We start from the raw sequence: 20,351 nt of genomic DNA, 5'->3' as shown, positions 1-20,351 counted from the left end.
TCCTTTTTTAATGCTGACAAATAATGAAAAACAGACAATAGTTTCATACAGTTTCAACAGTGGTATCAACCTTTAAATTTACACTGCAGGCCAAACATCCTCATGGAGTCTGACACAAGGAGAGACTGAGACACTGAAGCCCACAGGAGAGCTTCAGATCCTGGGTAACCTTCATCAGTCCCAGAGAGAGCTTCTGCCCTGGGAGTCACCCCCCCCCGCTACCACCAGACTACTGAATCCTCTGCTGCCGTCTTCCTGATAGCGACTGATAGATTGATATTTATTTTTCAAATGTGTATCATCCAAATATCTGTACCATTTGAGGATTTTTTGACAAAATTGATTGTTATCAGGGTTGAAAACAAATTTGTGCTAAAAAAAAACAACAACAAAAAACTCATAAAGATTGGTGTAGAATGGAGCAAGTAGAACCCTTGGATGTGCCTCTTAATTGTAGATAGAAATCGCCTATAAAGGAGAAGTAATTGAGCTTAAGGACTAAAGAGGCTAAATCACAAGTGAATTTACTGGGGGGGGGGTCAGTTCGATCCTGAAGATAAAAGCCTAGAGCATCTCGTCCTCGCTCATGGGATATGTTGTGTAAAGGCTTTCCACATCTAAGATAACAGTGTCCCCAGGTAGATCTTTCATTTCTGAAATTTTATTAATGACATCGGTGGAATACTTGATATATGATGGAGGAACATATGGCTCAATGAAATAATCAACAAAATTAGACAAGGGCTCCAAAAGAGAGTCATTACTGGCTGTATATGGAACCCACTGGGTCTAAATGAGGATTTCAATATGAGTGTTTTGCTATGAATAAATTATAATAAATATTTTATATTCTTTGTTATATGATGGCTGTAGCTTTATGTTTACATAGCACTGATCTCTGTTGTTGCTTATTCTATTTTGTTGTGTTGTGTATATTGTAAATTTAGTAAATTCAGTGTTTTTAGTGTTTTCTTGACCGTCTCCATAGACACTGTATCTTTAACTTGTAGTCCACTATATCCAGGACTACAACTCCCTTGATGTTTAGCCACACAAGTGTTCTGCATTAATGAAGTGATGTTTTCTCTGCCCTTTGTACCGCTGCATTTACTTGCTACCTGTTTATGCCTTGAAGAAGGTATCTGACCAGAAGCTCGCTATTGAAAAGGTTCTTGCACAGATTTGAGTGTGTCAATACTTTTTTTCATCATTTCTTTATTTTTTAAGAAAAAATATCCAAATTCCAAATTCTAATGTGAATATTTTCAGGTTCATTTAGTCTTCTGTGATATTAAACAATATCTTTGGGTTGTGGAGTGGCGGGCGGGACAAAAGAACAAGGTTACCTTGAGTTTTGAGAAATGGTGATTGTCATTTTTCATCATTTTTGGAGACTTTATAGACCAAATTACTGATCATTTTAATTACAAAATAATCGACAGATGAATCAATAATGAAAGTAATTGTTAATTGCAGCCTTACCTACTGCCTTTATAATGTTATTTCCAGAATCCTCAAACACTTCTTTGACCATCTGGATGAAAAAATACTAAAAAAGATTTTTTAACCTGTTTCCCAAGTTGTGACTGTTTCTTATCCTGGAAGCTGGCAGGCTGCCATCTTTGTTTTGTTTCAGAAGTAGAGGTGCAATTTGTGAAACTTGTTAGAAATCTTTGTTTTCATGCAGCTGACGTTTGTCTCTATGTCTGACTAAGGGTAAACACAGAAATAAACCACCTGGATTAACTATTGTATTGTCCTATTGTATCATTTTCTTGATCATTTTGTTTTTTGGTCCAGAAAATGGTGAAAAATGTTGATCACTGTTTCCCAAAACCCAACATATTCAGTTTACTGCCATAGAAACCAGAATATATTCATATTTGAGAAGCTGGAATCAGAGAATTTGGACATTTTTTCTTTAAAAAATGACTCCAATAGTTGGCAACTTATCAATTAATCAACTAATCATTGCATCTCTACTTCTGTACTAGCTTCCTCATTGGACTTTCTTAAAAAAGAAAAATCAACAGAGTTCCAGGGATTTACTGTCCATATTCTAAAAAAGATTTAAGAATTAGCATTACCTACCATACTGGATATAGGAAGTTGAAACCCATGTGATTTTAACAAAGTTAGTAATTAATTTGTGAGCACACAAAAAACCCCCACAGCTCCACTGAAAGTTTACCAGCATAGCAGCGTGCATACTTGTGTAAACATACTTTGTTTCTTCCATGACCATAATATCCAGCTTTCTCTTCTTATGTGATTTTTTTCAACTTTTCATCCGTTATCTGTCTAAAGACAAATGTTCAGTCGACTCCTGCTGTTATTACAGACACACAATTAATCTGTTAACTCACTTCATGCTGTCGAGTTGTGACATTAAAGCCTGATGGTCTGGGACTTATGGGAAATTTTGTTTGTTAAAGGCCAGTAAAAACAGAATATTATTTAATATTTCTTTTTTTTAAATTTACCATTTTAATCTGTTGGCTTCCCTCTGTCTCATTAGACAATGGAGCGCCAAGGATTAGTCTGTGGTTGAGTTGCAGCACCTGCTGTGGCTAAACAACGCAATTCTTGAGTGGCAGTCTCTGTTGCAGTTTCTGCAGGTGTAGTCCACACCCGACTCTGTGGGTGCTGATTTTTTTAACCAAAATTGACCAAAATTTCTGGTTTCATTCATTTCATTTTCCGTCACACGCACTCGATCACTTATATGTAACTATGGTGCTATGAATTGTGGGTGACCACTGTGTAATAATATAAAAAATAAAATAGAACTTAGTTAAGTTAAAAAAATAAATGTATTGCCTCCTTGCTAGTCAGTCATTGCTAGCATCTAGCTAGCCAGTCGTTCCACAAAGAGTGGAAACTAAGTTAGTAGCTTGTTAGCTACCTTCCAGTCAGTGATTAGCAGGTTAGCTGGTTATCAGTCAGAAATCTGGCTAACGTCCCACGCTAATGTTGCAGATCTTGCAGCTGGGATCTTTCTTGGCATTGACGGTGGACAGGCTCATGAGCTGGTGCCCGCTGATCTGTGCTACCGTTCCTGAAGACAGATCCACTGGCTCCGTGTAGATCACCTCCAGTATGACATCCTGGGCGTGATGGAAAGACAGCAAGCCGCCATCTTCCTCAGTGCAGGTTAGGAAGCAGTTGTTGGATCTGTCCAGGGCCGGTAACCTTCCTTTACAGAAGGCGTCTCCTTTGGAGCCGTCAGGAGCCAGGACTACAATAACGTAGTGATAGGACGTGTACATGCAGTAAAAATCCCCAAAGTAGATGTTGGTATTCCGGTTGAAGAGGATGTCTGCTTGGATCTGTGCAAAAACAAATATACACAATGCATTGGTTGTGAGTTTCCTTGGTGAATAAGTGGAAAAGTATGTGTAGATTGTTTTATGACAGCAGAAAACCAAAACTTACTATTAGTATTACATTGTCTGCTTCTACTAGCACTATTGTAACACTAAGTACATTAACATTAACTAAGAGGTCAGGACGCACATGGAACACTAACAGATTCAGCATGTTGGTCAGGCCACTGACAACAGTGTGAACATTTTCTGTGAAGCGGCAATACATTTCTGGTTTATTTAATGATTTCCATTTGTGGTGGCATTATCTCCTCATTTATTTTTGACAGACCTGTATGTTTATTTGGGTTGTGCTGTTTGAAATGATAAAGAACAGGAGCTTGTCTCTCAAGATTTGATAACATTACATTATTTAAATGTATGTGCAAAATGTATTGTAGATTTTAAGTGGGCTCCCAAGGTTTTATTTGCTGTTGCAAAATTTAGTCACTAGGTGACAGCACTGAGTAAGTTCTCCACCAAGTGCATTGTGGTCTTGGTCTCTTCTATCTATCTATCTGTGTTTGTCCATATAACATGGAGATTTGCATAGTGGATGGTGCTGTGAATCTGGCTTATAAAGAGGCCGGTAAATATGCACTGGATGCTTTGATTTAGACACTGCTGGTGTTAATGTCCTGGAGTTTTGGTGCAAGCCATTGACCCCTGAATTTCCCATGTGTGGCAAGGTAACATGCATAAAGTCTCAACCATGCAATTGTAGTTTGTAACTAATGAAGTGGTACAGGTTTTTATTACCCTCGCTGACATGGGCAGATGAAAATTGATGAAATTTATGTCACCGGACCCTCGCAGCCATGTGGAAGCCATGTGAAACCATGGACTTAAGTATAAATGGGGTACATCTAATGTACCTGAATGTATTTGCACAGTAAAGATATTAAAGATTTACAGGTTTAAAGGTTCAGACTTATGTCATTATTTATTATTATTATTATTATTATTGTTATTATATACCTAACACTACAGGTAATAATGTCATTAGTTTCCTCTCAGAGTATCAGTTAGTCTGAATAATGTTTTCATGTATGCTGTACCTGGAAGCGGTAGGGTCCATATGGGGAGTCCTGGGGGGGTTTTCCTGTGTTGAACTCTGTGTTGCAGCTGAAAAAGATCCCCTCCAGTTTGCCGCTGATGGGTGACCCGTGGCTGCCGCTGTTGTCTTTAACCGCTGGCAGCATACGGCAGCACTGAGCGTCTCTGGAACGATAAGAGGGGCTGTTCACAGCACACACACAGGGGTTAAAACACACCTGAACACATGCAAAGTGTGTGACTTCAGTGAAGATAGAGGACACACACACACCTGGCTTGCTGGAAATACTCCTTCTCTTGGTTCCGGTAGAAGACGGTGAACGGCAGCATCCTGCTGGCGATCACCTCAGCTTTCTGCAGCAGCTGGTTCAGATGGACTGTGGAGTAATCTGGAGACACATGAACAATATATGCATCTGAATGTCTAGACATTACACACCGAATAATTCAGAAAGACAAAAAGAAGAGCAGCTGAGGATTTAAATATTAAACTCGCTAACACAACATTTACACTGCAATAGAGAGGGTAATCTTCATTCAGAGACCACTGTGGTAGTGTCAGTGCATGAAAAGTCCAGAGAACATGGATCATGGACTGTGAGTATTTTGTTGGACCTGCTGTGCAGAACTCGATGATTTCGCTCCACTGAGAAACAGAATATTCTCCGTCTGGTTGTTTGGAGGCTGTTTGGACGGACACAGTGTACTCTGTCCGAGGGCTCAGGAACCAATGGCCTCTCACCATCATCGGCAGGGGAACCGCCTTCGCCACAAGCTTAGTCGGCACATCCTGAAACGCAGAGCAAAGACACCAGCAGCTGCAGAGTGTTTTCTCACCTGCCTACAAATTCAGTTTGAAGATGATTTAGTATTGAGCGAGAATGCTGCAGCTGGCAGCCATTAAATGGGCTGCGATGTAATCCTTTGAGGCAATAGCACCCCGTCAATGACAAGCTCAGGTTGTTATTATAAGTGTCAGACAACATCATGGAATCAACCATACAGAGAAATAAAACGTTTTTCTTTATCTTTCGCTTGATCTGGTCTGTTCGTTGTTGTGTCTAACCAAGTCAAGTAATAAGTAACGCTACTCAAATTAATACATGAAACAAATAGAAATGTCATATTTCTATCACATTTTCACACTTTGACCGCCGCTAATCACAAGAAATGCATCAATTAATAAAACAAGCAAATTAAAAATTGAATTTTTTGCCAGAAAATGTAGCACTAGATATACTACGCTAGGCCCTGTGTAGGCAGTAGTCTTTAGTGGTCTCTAGATGGTCTTGGATGGACATGAGGATCTTGTGGAGATATATGAAAGTTAAATAGATTTCATGGAGCAGGATTTTGTGGCCAAAGGGTCAGTTTGTTTGAGCAGCTGATAACAGAACAGAAAAGAAAAGACGTCTGTAAAAACTGGAACACATTCAGTTTGTAGATTATAATCTTTTTTAAATTATATTTAATGACTATATTTTCAACACATACTTCTACAGGATCTCCCGGAGAAATTTCTTGGCAAAATCATTTAAAGGGGGAATCTTTTACCAACATTACATAGTAAGACACTGGTTTACAAGTGAGGTGACACTGCAGTGATGGCAGCTCGTCTACTTCCGCCGATAACCTGGAAACACTATCATTCATCAAGAAATAGTTCCTGCATGTAACAATCAGGGAAACAGACGACAACACCAGAAATATTTGAATCACTGAAAAAAAATCAGAGATGTAGTTGGTAATGAAGAGGACTGAAACTTTGTGACTCTTTATTTTCCCACAGAGGAACTGAGTCAAACAGAAAAAGCTAAAAGATCAACATTAGTTTAATCGGACTCGGAGGATGATTTTTTCCCTCTTTTCCCACAGACATTATGTCATACCAACCTTGTGTTTGAACTTGTTGCATTCCTTGTTCTCCTTCTTGTTTAGGTCGATGAAGTAGTGTGTGATCCTCTCTCTGCCTCTGCTGTCCATGTCCCAGCTGATCTTGAATGAATCACAGGTGATGTTACTGATGTGGATCTGCTGGGGAACCGGCAGGTCGTCCAGATCCCCGATGCCGCTGTCTGCAGACTCTGTGCCTGGAAAACAAGAGTCGGTATGGAGCCTTTTAAAACCCATGAAAACTCACTTACATATTTAAACATACAGACACTCATTTACACCTGTACATGATTCACTATGGTAGCTGTAAAATCTGTATTTTGTGAGCTATTTATCCAATTGTGACATGAAGTCAGATATGTGTTTTTGTAATTAATAAAGTGGATGTTTCTTGTGTTTTTTGTTGTACATTAAGCAACTTTACCCTCTTTCTCAACTATTCAGATGTGGAAAATGTGAAAGATTGTGCTTTTTTTTCTTAAAGAAGACTCCATAAGAGACATAAAAACCCAAATGTATCATATGAAACACATTCATCACATGTGGAACACCGTTTCTCATTTGAAATGTAAGACATCACTTGTGAAAACAACAATTTCACATATAATGGTAAGTTCACATAGGCACCGATGGTTGTAGATATTTCACATGTAAAAACATGAATTTCACATTTATTTTCAACTATAAAAATGAAATTTAACAGAAGTATTTTATGTTTTTGTAAGTCATGTCACATGATGGAATTTATTTATTTCTTCTTTGAACAAAAAGAGAAGGAAGAGGGTGACAAATATACAGCCTCGGTGCAGCCATGTGAAGCACTGGAGCTTCATCTAATTGTTGTCAAGATATTTTACTCTGAACCGTAAAAGTCAGACTCATGAAAAGAGGAAAAGTCAGTAGGATTCATCTTCTGGGGAACAAAATTTCACAGCAATCGATCAGATCATTGTAGAGATATTTCAGTCTGGATCAAAGTGATGGACAGGTGCTCAGTGTATCCCGCAATTCATCACGGTCTAAAGCTCAACACCTGTTTAGATGTTGATGGCAATGTGACAATAAGCTGGTTTTAGGACTGACAATAATCTAAGTAATTGGAAATAAAAAACACAATATCACTGGTCCTGTTGCATCAATTTTGATCATTTTTCCTTCAGTATTTAGAGAAATAAGTTCCTTGACAGAAACCATTAAAATAATATCATGCTATGTCTCTTTCAGGTGCAATATTTTACTCTAATGTGATTGTAATTATAATTCTGTGAGCTAATTCTTTGAGCTTGATTGAGCCATGTGTTTGTGTGAGTGATGGGAGCTCTGATTAAACTCAACACAGCGGCAAGAAAACATCACAAAAAGCAGGAACTTGATGCCTCACAAATACTGCAAGTGTGGGTGTTGGGACGGAACCTAAGAACCTTTAAATGTGATTCCTTTAAACATGAGGTTACTAACTTGCTTAAAGACTTGCAGCTAAACGTCTGTCGCATGTTGTGCTGCAGCAAAACGACTGCAGCGGTTCAGAGATTAAGTTTGTATCCAACCGCTGTGAGGGATGAGGCTGACTGATGATGTAAGAAGATTATGTCACAGGCTTTATTAACTCTGCTCATGTCAAACAGTGTTTGAGGAGGAGATAGTGCTGCTTTTTATCATCCTGAAAGCACAGTGAGGGATTAACCCATTGAGGGTCAGACTACTTTGACCCTGAATCACATTCCACATCAGATCCGTGTCACATACCATCAAACTAAAAGACCCGTTCCTATCGACTTCTGTGGAGTTTCTGACCTCTAGTAGCATCAAGTCCTCCAAACGAAACGAGCTGATAAGTGGTTTGATCATGTGACTCCAGAACGACACTGAGCGTTTTCTAATCTGGTGCCTCCATCTTTCCAAAACTGTTAGGCCGGAGATATACTTGCTTTTAACTACACGTTCATGTGCGCATGATGGCTTCCTCGAGTTCGTTTGGAGCTTTGGTTGTACACGTCCTCAGAAATTAACGCGAGGTGTCCGCAAGAGGCAATACGCACATGAACAGTAGGGGCAGTATGGGGACGTGACGGGGTCAGGGGTCAGTCGGCATGAAAGCAGCAACAACAATGGCAGAAAGTTTTGAAGACAAGTTAATAGACCAAGTCTGCAATTACTCGCATCTGTACAATGTGTCATCGTCGCTGCACAGTGACAAATATGCTTGAATTAACAAAGTAGATTGTAGATTTGATGTATTGATTGGGACAGTGTGCAGTTTTAAACATTAAAGATGCACTGCACCGGAGTTAGCACGAAGCTAATTTGCATCCGTAGTCCCCCACAATCAAAACACACAACAGCACAACAACAAACAGTACAAAACAACAAAAAAACACACAGAACAACAAATACAAAGCTACACAACACAGCACATCACATACACCCACAATGTCAATTAGAAATTAATAATATAAACTTGTCAAATTAAAACTCTGCGAGTGTCTCAGTGTTTGTTTTTTATATCATGCTTCTTCTTCTTCTTCTTTGTGTTTTTTGGCAGATTTTACATCATGCAAATCCAGAAGTTATATTTATATCCTTAGTTCCCTGTTGTGCCCTCTAGTGGAATCCTTGCAAAGTACAGAAGCAAGTTCATGATGCAGAAGCGAGTAAATCTCCTGCTTTACACATCAATGTTAAAAAATAATGACTTTTTATGATGTGATAACGCTGTGGTTCAGGTCTGGTTAGGTTTAGGCACAAAAACCACTTGGTTTTGGGTTTGGGCGTGCTGGTACACCCTGAAGACAGGAAGTGTAGCGTGGTATGACATCATCGTGACATCACACGTGGCAGATGAACAACACAGAATGAACACAAGATGTGACTTCATTCCTTCAACCAGTCAAAACACAAATCGGCATATTCAATAAAAATATGATGACTTTATCTTTTTCCATTCAAAGTTAATGTGAAAAAGATTTATTTGTATTTCTTCACATAACAATGACTGAATCTTTGGTGCTTTAGTGAAAACAAAGTTACTGGAATAGAAAATAGGGTTAAGTTGAAAGTAACAAGGTGATTTTCTCCGAGCTCAAGCAAGTTTGATGTGTGTAACTGCGTCAGCACCAAAATCAGGTGGACATGTCGTTACTGTCACTGAGTTTCAACCACAGTAAATAAATTCACCCAAGCGAGGTGTTTATTGTTTCATGTGTCATAGTCAGGATCATTTGACAGATTATTTGATACTTCAACACATCCTGAAGTTTGCCATGTCAGCGTTTTTCAGTGTAGAAGTGAGTCAGATGTAACTGTCAGGAGTCACACTGTGTGTTACAGCAGACTCTACAGCAGACAGTTTCCCAGGAAGAAGATGAGGAACGTCTGGTGTGTGTTGAGACATTCATGCTCATCCTTCCTGGTGAAGTAAAAGTTCACCGTCTGTTTTGTCTTGTCTCAACAATCGACAATGAATCATAAAAAAAAAAATGTTAGTAATACAGCAAATGAAATGTGTTAGTTTTACAGTTATACTGTTAAATTTTCTTTAAAAATGATGCTGTTCATACTGTTATAAAACATTTGATGAAACTGAAAAATGGAAATGAAATTTAATAATTTTTACTTAATTTAAATTAATTTTTTAAATAATATTTTCTTTTAAGATAAAGGACATAATCAACCACGGCAGTGTCAGATATCTTTAATAAAAACAAAATATCTATAATTAAATTTTAAATCATTGTATTTAAAAAGTATCAATGCTCAACCTCCGTTCAAAGTCAAATTATACCAAAGTTGTTCAACATTTCTACAAAATATCAGCTGGTATTGACAGACCAACATATGAGCTATTGATCACAGTGAAAATCAGTTTCTGTCTGTGACATTATCCTTAAAATGACGTTTATCTGAAAAGTGTTACTTTCATAGCAGCTACTACAGTGAAGAGGTAAACCTCAGACGTACAAGTTGCAGGAAATGTTTTCAGGATAATTTAATGTGAAAACAGCAGTAAAGGATTTCTCTCTTTCACCCTGCTCTGAGTCAAACTTGTGTTTACCCCTCTCTGTTTCTTCCTCTGTATTCATCTCTTTTCTCTCCTCTCCCTGTGTGTCTCTTCATCCCTCCCTCCTTGTATTCTGCTCTCTCCAGAGTTCGGGGTCAGTGGACAAAAGGCTTCAGTCAGCGGAGACACAGAGACCTCGCAGGCTGAACAAGGAGCCTGTTGAAAAGGAGAAGGGACAGAGGATGGTCTCAGGCTGCCTTCAAACTGCAGCACAAACTGTCTTCATTCAGATATGTTTCTCATTACGACTCACGTCTGATGTTTCCCAGTCAGTGTGAGCTGGAACAGGAAACAAATTAAAAATAACTACAACAGAAAAATGGAGAGACAATTATAATTTTCTGAAAGGTCTGGACCAGAAATTAAAATGACAAAATTTTGCAGCAAGTTAAATTAATTTGAATGAAATCGCTGCAGAATATTCACCTGTTGATGTAAATTGGCAAATTTTTTGCATCAAGTTTGTAATTAAAGTTTTTTTAATTACTTTTTCTATTTATACCACACATAATTGAACAGAAAACCACTTACAGAAGATCAATGAAAAATAAATAACAGAACAAACAAAGGCACATTGAGTTTGGTGCTGTGGACCAGTTGAAAGCCATCATGACAGAGTTGACCTCTGAAAGGACGCAGAGTCCAAAAACGGAGGAAGCTGTTGTAGCTTATTAGCTGTGTCGCAACATTAACTTTTATTGAACATCCTGTCGGAATAAAAAATGATCCACAACAAAGAGTTTACACTCATTTACGAGACAGGAGTCCATGGTAGTGACTTGTCTTTTGAATAAACTGAACATGGTTTGGGTTAAAATACACAGTTTTTCCAGTTCCATAACTAACTGACCACCGCCCAGCCCAAACCTGCATATATGAGAGTCAGCTCATATAGACGTCATTTGAGCTATTTCACTTTCTCTATGATACATATAGTATAGGGCTGTGCAATATGACCCAAATCTCATATCCCGATAACAATACCTATCCCGATTAAGCACATTTTGCACATAAATTTGGTAAATTACACAAATAAAGACTCATTTATAGTCGCTGTCTCTTTTCCACTGCGGCGGGGCTGGATCCTCCGTGTGTTTGCGGCGCAGCAGATTAGAGACAGAGCAGTGGGAAGTTGATGAGAACTGAACTCGTTATGTTACTGTAAGTGCAATAAAAGCTTCGTGAGTAAAAAGACAAGAAGAGTAATTTATCTACGTAATCCACGATGGAGCAAAATATGACACAACAGGCATTTTTCTCTCATCATATGATATATATTGTCACATCGCACAACCCTAATACTGTAGGAATGTTGATATGATGCCTATTAAACAATGAAACGTACAGATTCAACATATCCGTGGTTTGCAAAAAATGTGCAATGCCAACATTTTATTCTGACAATTGGGCTGATTACAAAATGTCTGCAGAATATTCAACCTAATAATCTTAAACAAACTGATAAGAAGCTCTCACAATGATCATTAATTAAGGCTTAAGAGACAAAACAGATGTAACAATCCGCTTCTTTCCTTCATATTGTTTCTGCATATAACGTCTGCAAGCACTGTGGCTCTTTCTGTAATAGTCTGAATAAAGTAATAATGAACACGTACACCTCTGTCTGGCTACCTAACAGACCGCAGAAGCCAGAGATGTCTTTAAATAACATTATTTTTACTTTACAACTTGACTCATTTTTAAGAGAACACTAATTTTTCTCGGTGCCATTCACAACTACCAACCCCCCTCCACCTACAAACATTAAACACACCAGAGGACAAGAAAACAGAAGCAGAGAGCTCTCCCGCTGGCCTTCCTTCCTCCTCCCTCCTCCTCCTCTTCTCTCCATCCTGCCAGTGAAAGGAGGAGGTGAAACATCTATTCATCTACCATGGGAAGGTAATTAGCCTCAGTGATGTACCGTGACTCTGGAGATTCACCAGACTGAAGCTGCTGCCAGATTCTGGACCACAACGAAGAAGAAGAGGCAGGAAAACTGTTCACTCACTAGAAACTGATGAACCTCTTCACCTGTCACATTAATTATTATTATTTATTTTAATAAGTAACACCAAGGTGCATCATTCCATCTAAATATGGATCCGTTTACTATTTACTGGAAAAATTAGAAGAAATCCTAAATAAACAAATCTAACCGACATTATGGGACTGTGAGAAGAATATAAATGTCAGCTGTATATCACCTCAGATGTCCCGGCGTTGATGCTAATTAAGATTAATGAACACCTAAAGCATCCTTTGAGTGCTGTGTATGAACATATGAACATATTATGTTAGAAATTCAAACATCTAACTGATAAAACTATAAAACGTTCTGGTGAATTGACACCTGGAACAAATTTGTAGAGAACTCATGAAAAAGACATTCATGTATGGACGAAATACAAAACACTAAAATAATTGAAAGTTATTTCTTAAACTTTGGTTCATCTATAAAAAAAAAAACAACAAATTTCCTCCATTGTTTGCATTTTTGGAGAATTTTACCTTTTTACATCAATGTTGGTTTATATGAAAATGAACAACTTACTTCCCAAAATAAGACATGAAAATCAACTGATGTTTGTTAGAATCAGCAAAGACGTTATTTTAACTCTATGACTGTAAATACCAACTGCTTTAAATTCACTGCTGTTCATTTATCCCACAGACACTTCATGACAGAGACTATTCATACCCAAACCTCAGCCTCTGTTACATACATTTTTATACATATATGTTTATATTTTTTAATTTTAATCCTGTATTTCTTTTTCTAATGGCTATTTCTAGTCGTGTGTACAAATAATTCCTGAACGCTGCTCCCGACCTCAGACTTGACCGACTCCCCCCTTCTGAAGTCAGCAGCGATCCAGGTTTTGTTTAAATAAACTTACTAATTAAAACTTATGACATCAACTTTTACACAAAAAAGATGACTTTCTATCGCAGCATTAGAGCACAGCGGCCTCTTGACTCATTCAGTGGAGCAACACCAGCATCCCACTGAGGTCACCTTATGTGTTTCCTGGAGTTTAAGTCCTGCTTTGATCCAACGTTATCTGTAGTTTTAGCACTTTTTGGGTTTCATATTCTCTGGTGTTTCGGTTCTGGTTCTGTCCAAAGTTCTATGGCTGTGGTTTGATTCAGTATTTTGTTGTGCTTAAGTCCTGTTTTGGTTCAATGTTCTGTGGAGTTTTAGCCCTGGTTTGGTCCAGTTTTCTTTATATGACCACCCATGTATATAACATTCTTAACGCAATGACCAACATATTTCCAGGGATGAATTGGTTTATGAGTGTTTGTTAATTCCTGATCTTTGTAAGTCTTTAAAAGAAATGTGTCTCTCATGGAGACTGAAAAAAACTGAAACCTGTTCAGATCAGATTCTAAAGACTTAAAGCCTCTTTTATGTGTTTCAGAGTTGTATTTTAATTTCTCTCCTAGCAGTCCCAGACTTTCTCTCTCGCCTTTCATCGCTGCCATAAGATAAAAGGCCAACTCCCAGCGTTGTCCGAGCTCTCTCTCTCACCTTGAGTCATTCCAACCATGATTCTAGTTTTGTTTTTACTTCACACATTCACACCTACATGACTGATGTTACTGACTGACACACTCTATATTTGCAATTATTTCCTCAGTTGTTTACTTTATTATAATAAATATCTTTAATTTACTGTCATCCATTGTGTCCGTTCCCACATTTTTCATGGCCTAGGAGCATCTAACAGAACGGGCTTGGCAGAAATGGAATATAATATTCATAAGTATGTTTTAATTAGTGTATAATCACCTGAAAATAAGAATTGATGTGTTTTCGTTACCTCAGAATGAGCCTTTATATCTACAAAGGGAGCGGGTCCTCTTCCATGGAGCCCACCATGTTGCACTGCCATGTTTCTACAGTAGCCCAGAATGGACAAACCAAACACTGGCTCTAGAGAGGTCACCACAAGATGCCGCTTAGTCCTACACTCTGCACCTTTAAAGTCATTTAAACTGCACCTGATTTTCTCATGTCGTTACTGGTTTAATTAATAAGTATTCTGCACTGCACAGCTAAAATGTCAAAAACATTTTGATGCTGGAGGAGGATTTTCCACAACCTGGTAACCCAAAAGTTATTATAATGCTTATATATGATCTTTTAAAGCATTAGTATATAATTTATTAACTGTTAATTAAGCCATTAATCATTAATCTGACTTCAGATTTCAGAGTAGAATCTTTATATATAACACAATATATGATTTTATCTGCTGACTGTCTGCACTAACTGACTGAACAGTTTCAATGTGTGTTCTGACTTAAATTAATATCAGGTGTTTAAATTAACAACTGATTATGTGCAATCATGTAGGTTTGGAAACATCAGCAACTTTCAGAAATGAAGTGAGAGATCGATCATGTTCTTCAGACAGCAGGAGGGGTCGGGGAGGGTCTGCAGGAACCCCAAAGCTTAACAGTTCCTGTGAACTACGACCCCTCACTTCCTCTTAACGAGACAAACAAATGAAGCTGATGTAAAACGGCCAAACTCACACTGCCTGAGCCTGACGCTAATCTCTGCTAATCTGCTGCAGAGTCTGTTAGCTGCTGCTCTGCTCAGAATAAAGCCTCAGATCATCCTCAGTCATCTGCGTTTGTTCAGCTGCTGGCATCATGAGCAATGAGGAAAATATCAAAACGACATTAAAAAGTGAAAACGCAGATGTGACACTCAATATCCAGAGATGTTTTGTCTTCTGGGGAAAACCACTGATCTTCTTTAGAAAATTTAAAGTTAAAGCATCTGGTAAATAAAAGTTTCAAGTAAAATGTAAAATATGATTGATGGATGTCAAATAACAAGTTATTGGTTTTTAGTTTCTTACTGGCATGGAAAAGGAGACACAGGAGAGCTTCAGATCCTGGGTAAACCAGTGAGTCCCCAGAGTGCTTCTGTACTCTGCAACCACAAGACTATTGAATCCTCTGCTGTTGTACCAAGTGTTATCTCATCTGGAGGATGAAGTTTTAGTTTCCTCTTCAGACTAATTGAGTTTTTGGAGGCCAGACGTCAGACAGCAGCTGTTTGTGTGAATCTCAGCGCAGCAGGATTCATCTGAACAACAGAACCAACAGAGCGGCTGGTTTCCTCCTCGCTCTGGTTCCCCTGAACGCCTCAGTCACCTCTTCAGCAACATCCAACAACAGAAAAGTGACACACTGAGATGAAAAAAAAAAAGGCTCCGTCTCAGGACCACACTTGTGGTATTTGCAAGTAGTCAAGTCTCTCTTGTGTGACGTATTTCCAATAACTGCCACAGTCCTCGTTAAGACTGCAGAGTGTGGAGGTTTATCAGAGCTCACTGGGACACTCTTGGTTAGAATGATACACTGACAATTGAGTCCAGATGATTTGTTTGGAAAAATAAGCAGAATCAACCAAACAGTGTTACAGTTACAGTCAGATGAGTAAGAAAAAAAACACATTCAGGAGCTGAGAGATGAAAAACAAAAAAGTTATGAAAAGTTATGTTATCTAAAAGCATGTGCATCTAATTTACATGAAAGAGACAAAACATAATATCAACAATACCTCCACAGTAAATTATAGATCCGTGGTTTGATCATGTGACTCCAGACCAACACATAGGAGCGTTTTCTAATCTGGTGTCTCTATCAGCAGGATGACATCATCTGTCTGTGTTTTATAAAACCTTTGAACACGTCACTGTTAAACAACAGCGCTGTGGTTCAGATGATGGTTTGGGTTAAAGTGATCACTTTGTTCAGGTTAGAGAAACATGTGGTGGGTTAAAGTTACTACATCCTTAAAGTTAGACCACCTTCGTTGTCATGGCTACAATAATAACCACAGGGTTAAAGGTTAGGGGAGGATCATAGTTACGCTTTTTAAAAAACTGTCCTGACTCGCGGTTGGAAACAGGAAATGGACAGCATCTCCAAAGTAAAGTCCACTGTTGGGTTAAAGCCTCCATCCTCCCTCCTCCTCTGAATGAGGGAATCTGTCCGCATATATCAGAGGAGAGAATATTACAGCCTACAGTAGGTGATGTTACACCGTCAGCTGCAACACAACATGATGCTGGACAGAGAGACACTGAGCTGCTGTTTACAGCTGCTGACACGTAGAAGCTGCTGATTTGCTGAATGAAATAAAGTTGGTCACAAAAAAAGGTTTATAAGCAGCAGAGTTTGCTTACTTTTTTCTGGTTAAATGAAATAATCAAATCTATTTTATTAATTGCTATTAATATTCCCCCAAAATCACACTGAAATTGATCATCAATCATAGATAAGGCAGAAAGGAGGCAGAGCTTTTATTATAAAGTACCAGGTCAGGTATTATTTCCAAACATGAGCTATTAATGTTTCCTGATGATGTTTTTTTACAGTAACATTTAGAAACACAGACAATGACTTTTTTTTATCATAAAGATAATTTTTAAATGTGCATTTAGCTCAAAATTGTCTGGTTAAAAAGTTCAGATTGGGCTTTTATGTATAAAAGTCTATTTATGGCTCCATTCAGGCTGTTAATAGGTTAAAATGATTTATGCAGTGTAGAAATAAGAGCACACACTGACCTTCCCTGTCACACAGCTGCAGGCTTGGACTGTTCAGGCTGCTGTGAGGAAGCTCCATCATGTTACATACATCCACGAAGAAACAAACTCGATCACAGCGTGATGACAGCAAAACTAAACGTCAAAGAAAACAACAACAACAACAACAACAACGAGCTGTAGATCATCAGTTTAACAGCCAAACGGTCAGGTTAAGTCTGACCACTGCTCTCTCTCTCTCTCTCTCTCTCTCTCTCTCTCTCTCTTCTGTGACATCACAAGGGGAGATGGGAGGAGGGAGAGACTTCAGATGTTTTGGGGTCACAGTGACTGACATTAAACACATCAACAATGTTAACAAAGTTCAGAGTTGGAGCTGCAACGATCAGTCGATCAACAGACAACTTTTTTATTGTTTATTGTTCCCTCTCCTTTTCCATGTTAAAATAAAATACATAAAATCAATGTTTGCACCTCCGCTACATACAGTAAATTATATAGCTACAACATTCAACTATAAGATAAAACTACATGAAGACATACAAACATCAAAATATAATTTAAATGGGTTGACAAGCGAAACAAAAATAACATCAGTTCATAGACACGCATATTTCAAAGAAATGAGAAAAAAAACACGTTTTGACGGCATCATCTGTGGATTAAAACATAATGTCAGGATGAGGAGGAGGGATTACAGGCAGGACTGGAAAGTGAATTAAATCGGCGCTTATGTAAGAAGATTAACTAGAGTCCAGCTCAGGAAACACACACACATCTGTGCTTCTATTCTTATGAGGACCTGCATTGGTTACATCTCAATTTCCTTAATTGCATCCATGTTTTCCTCACTTACATTTGAGTGACTCCTACTGAAGACAAGAGGAGAGGTGAAGGACGAGATGTGAGGAGGACAGAGGAAAGATGTCTTCAGATGAACTGTCATCTGAAGTGATGTGGGTCTTTAATAGATCCGTAACAGCCTTCACAAGGACAGACTGGATTGATTTTTGGGTCAAGTGAGGAGAGAGGAAAGATCAAATTGGGATGTACCCAAGGGCGTAGGTTTGGTTTCAGAAGCGGAAAAAAATGTGAATATCAAAGGATCAGATTAAAACCTGCCAACAGCCCAGAGTACCGACCAATCAGCTCACTGGAGAAACATCATCATCCCTACAGGATCCTGACAAAGGTCCTGACTTTACAATAAAGTCACCAGTAATAAACAGCAATGGATTTTGTTATATATTTCATCTGTCCACTTTGGTTTTTATAACAGAGCTTCTAACAAAGGAAGGACAGTTCACAACACTAAATACATATTTTTTTATTTTTACAGGGACAATGCACATTAATAAACATCACTGTAAATGTACCAGTGTCAGCAAAAAGGTTTATTTTCAACTGTTGTTTCTTGGCCAGATGTTAGATCTTTTAAAGGATAAGGTTGGTTATATTCTACATTCTTCTTGTGCAGAGACAAACCAACAATGAACTGATCTAGTAACAAGTATTGTGTGTGTATCAAAGCCTGATATATCTTATTAAAAACATGTCAGTGAGTCACATCACTGCACTGGGTGACATGTTCCTTCATCATGAAGAGTTTGGTCACGTTAGTTTGTTTAGAAACGGCTCCAAAGACTAATAACAGCATCACGTTTTCTGTCTCCAGAGAGTAGTTCTGTGTGAGGCAGACATCACTGAACTGCTGAACTTTGTACTACATTATAAATTTCTCAAAGAATTTCAGGTGACAGAAAGAGCAGAGTTCACCTGAAAGGATCATTTCCATCTGTTGTCCCTGGCCAGATGTTATATAGGAAACATAAAATTAGAATAAAAATGACATATGCTATAAAATTAAATTTACACAACTTAATAATACACACAGACTAAGACAGTGCACATCCTGCAATCAAACTATGTCACGACACAATACAGAGTAGTTAACAACAATACATAGTAAGTTAAGAATCATGCAAGGAAAGGATCAATGAAAGCAGACAACAGGAAGGCAGCAGAGAAAGGCGACTAGTGTTCAGATGTTCACGTTTGAGTGAAAAGTGTTCATTTCTCTAATGAGTGCTGGTAGTAAAACCTTCCTTTAATGCTGTTACAGAAAATGCTGACTGACTGAGAGCACTTCTTTGAATAGGAATGATGCTATAAATTAGATTTAGAGCTGGTAAGTTTTAAAATTTTGTAATGCCATCAAAGTCTTGTACAAAGGCCCAGCTTCATGTCTGCAGTTCAATAATTTCAGGACTGGCTGGTTTCCTACATTATTTACCCTTCATGTGAATGACTTAGCCCAAGAAATCAAGCAGGTCAGTCTAGACATTGATTTATGAAATGAACTTAAGTGTTCTGTTATATGCTGTTGATATTGTTGTTTGATAAATGTTAAATAGTATGAGTTTATGTGTTGGGGGCTTTTAAGGATGCCCCCGACAGTAACGCTATCCAGAATCCAGCCATGAGGTGCATCAGTTTACTGTGAAGCGGCTGGTTGAAGGGACATGGGATGAGAGTCATGTCTTGTAAAGCAGAGAGGTGAAATAGTGAGTTTGTGTTCAGTTACCAGAGGAAAGACTAGATCTATAAGGAACAATGGAATATTAAAATCTAATTGACAGAGAAGGCAGAGGTCCCTGTGTGCTCCGTTAAGAACTGCTACTTGGCAGCTGAGGCAGGCAGATATAAAGGTATTCCTGAAGAGTAACGTCTACATGTTGTTTATCTCGCTGTTGTCTGTTGTCCTTTGTACAGTGACTCCAGGAATTAGTAGTTTTAAAAGATTCAATCAAAGAATCCTGATTTGTTTTGGTGTTTGATGTGTTAAGTTGGCTTTTTAATGTGGAGATTTTTGTTTTGGAGAGATTTATATAAAATGTCTGAAAGCTAAGACAGAGAACACTGTATCCATCATGACAGGACACTTCTGTCATGGAAACTCAGTGTTTTAAAATGTTCTCTTCAAACAGTGAACAGATGGAAGAAGCTGGCAGTGTTACAGATTGCATGTCTGTAAAGCGCGTTAGTAATGATGGATAATGCGTTGGCGCCCTCTGCTGGCACAAAGGTGAAAGTGAATGGTTTATTTGCACTGACGATGGGAGGACATCCATTTAGAAAAGGTTAGACCAACCAACCAGAAGTTGATGCTCACATGTGTCCTGGATCACCATGACAGCACACAACCAATCATGAAAGCTCATTTGGTTTATAAGGATCAGGGCTATTGATATGTTTGTTCATAAACACTTATTTTAACACTTTAATATCATAAAATTAAAAGTGTAATAAAAACAAAAACTGTATTTTACACTTTTGAATACAAATACAAATATGTATAATTTTGCTGCCTCAACAAATATAGATACAAATACTGGGCTCTCTGTA

At 38.2% G+C, this 20,351-nt stretch overlaps 1 protein-coding gene across 1 annotated transcript; it reads right to left on the bottom strand.

Moving 5' to 3' along the window:
• Positions 1–2,828: 2,828 nt before the first annotated feature.
• On the bottom strand, positions 2,829–6,603 carry LOC121887323 (phytanoyl-CoA hydroxylase-interacting protein-like). Its single transcript, XM_042398055.1, has 6 exons — positions 6,594–6,603; positions 6,315–6,511; positions 5,037–5,211; positions 4,693–4,810; positions 4,424–4,604; positions 2,829–3,329 (listed from the first exon to the last, which is right to left on the bottom strand). Exons 1-6 carry the CDS (start codon positions 6,601–6,603, stop codon positions 2,955–2,957), a joined length of 1,056 nt encoding a protein of 351 aa, XP_042253989.1. The 3' UTR covers positions 2,829–2,954.
• Between the last annotated feature and the right edge of the window lie 13,748 nt (positions 6,604–20,351).

The sequence above is a fragment of the Thunnus maccoyii genome, chromosome 20 (genome assembly GCF_910596095.1).
Source record: "Thunnus maccoyii chromosome 20, fThuMac1.1, whole genome shotgun sequence".
Classification (NCBI taxonomy): domain Eukaryota; kingdom Metazoa; phylum Chordata; class Actinopteri; order Scombriformes; family Scombridae; genus Thunnus; species Thunnus maccoyii.
This window is presented reverse-complemented; position numbering and strand designations above follow the sequence as displayed.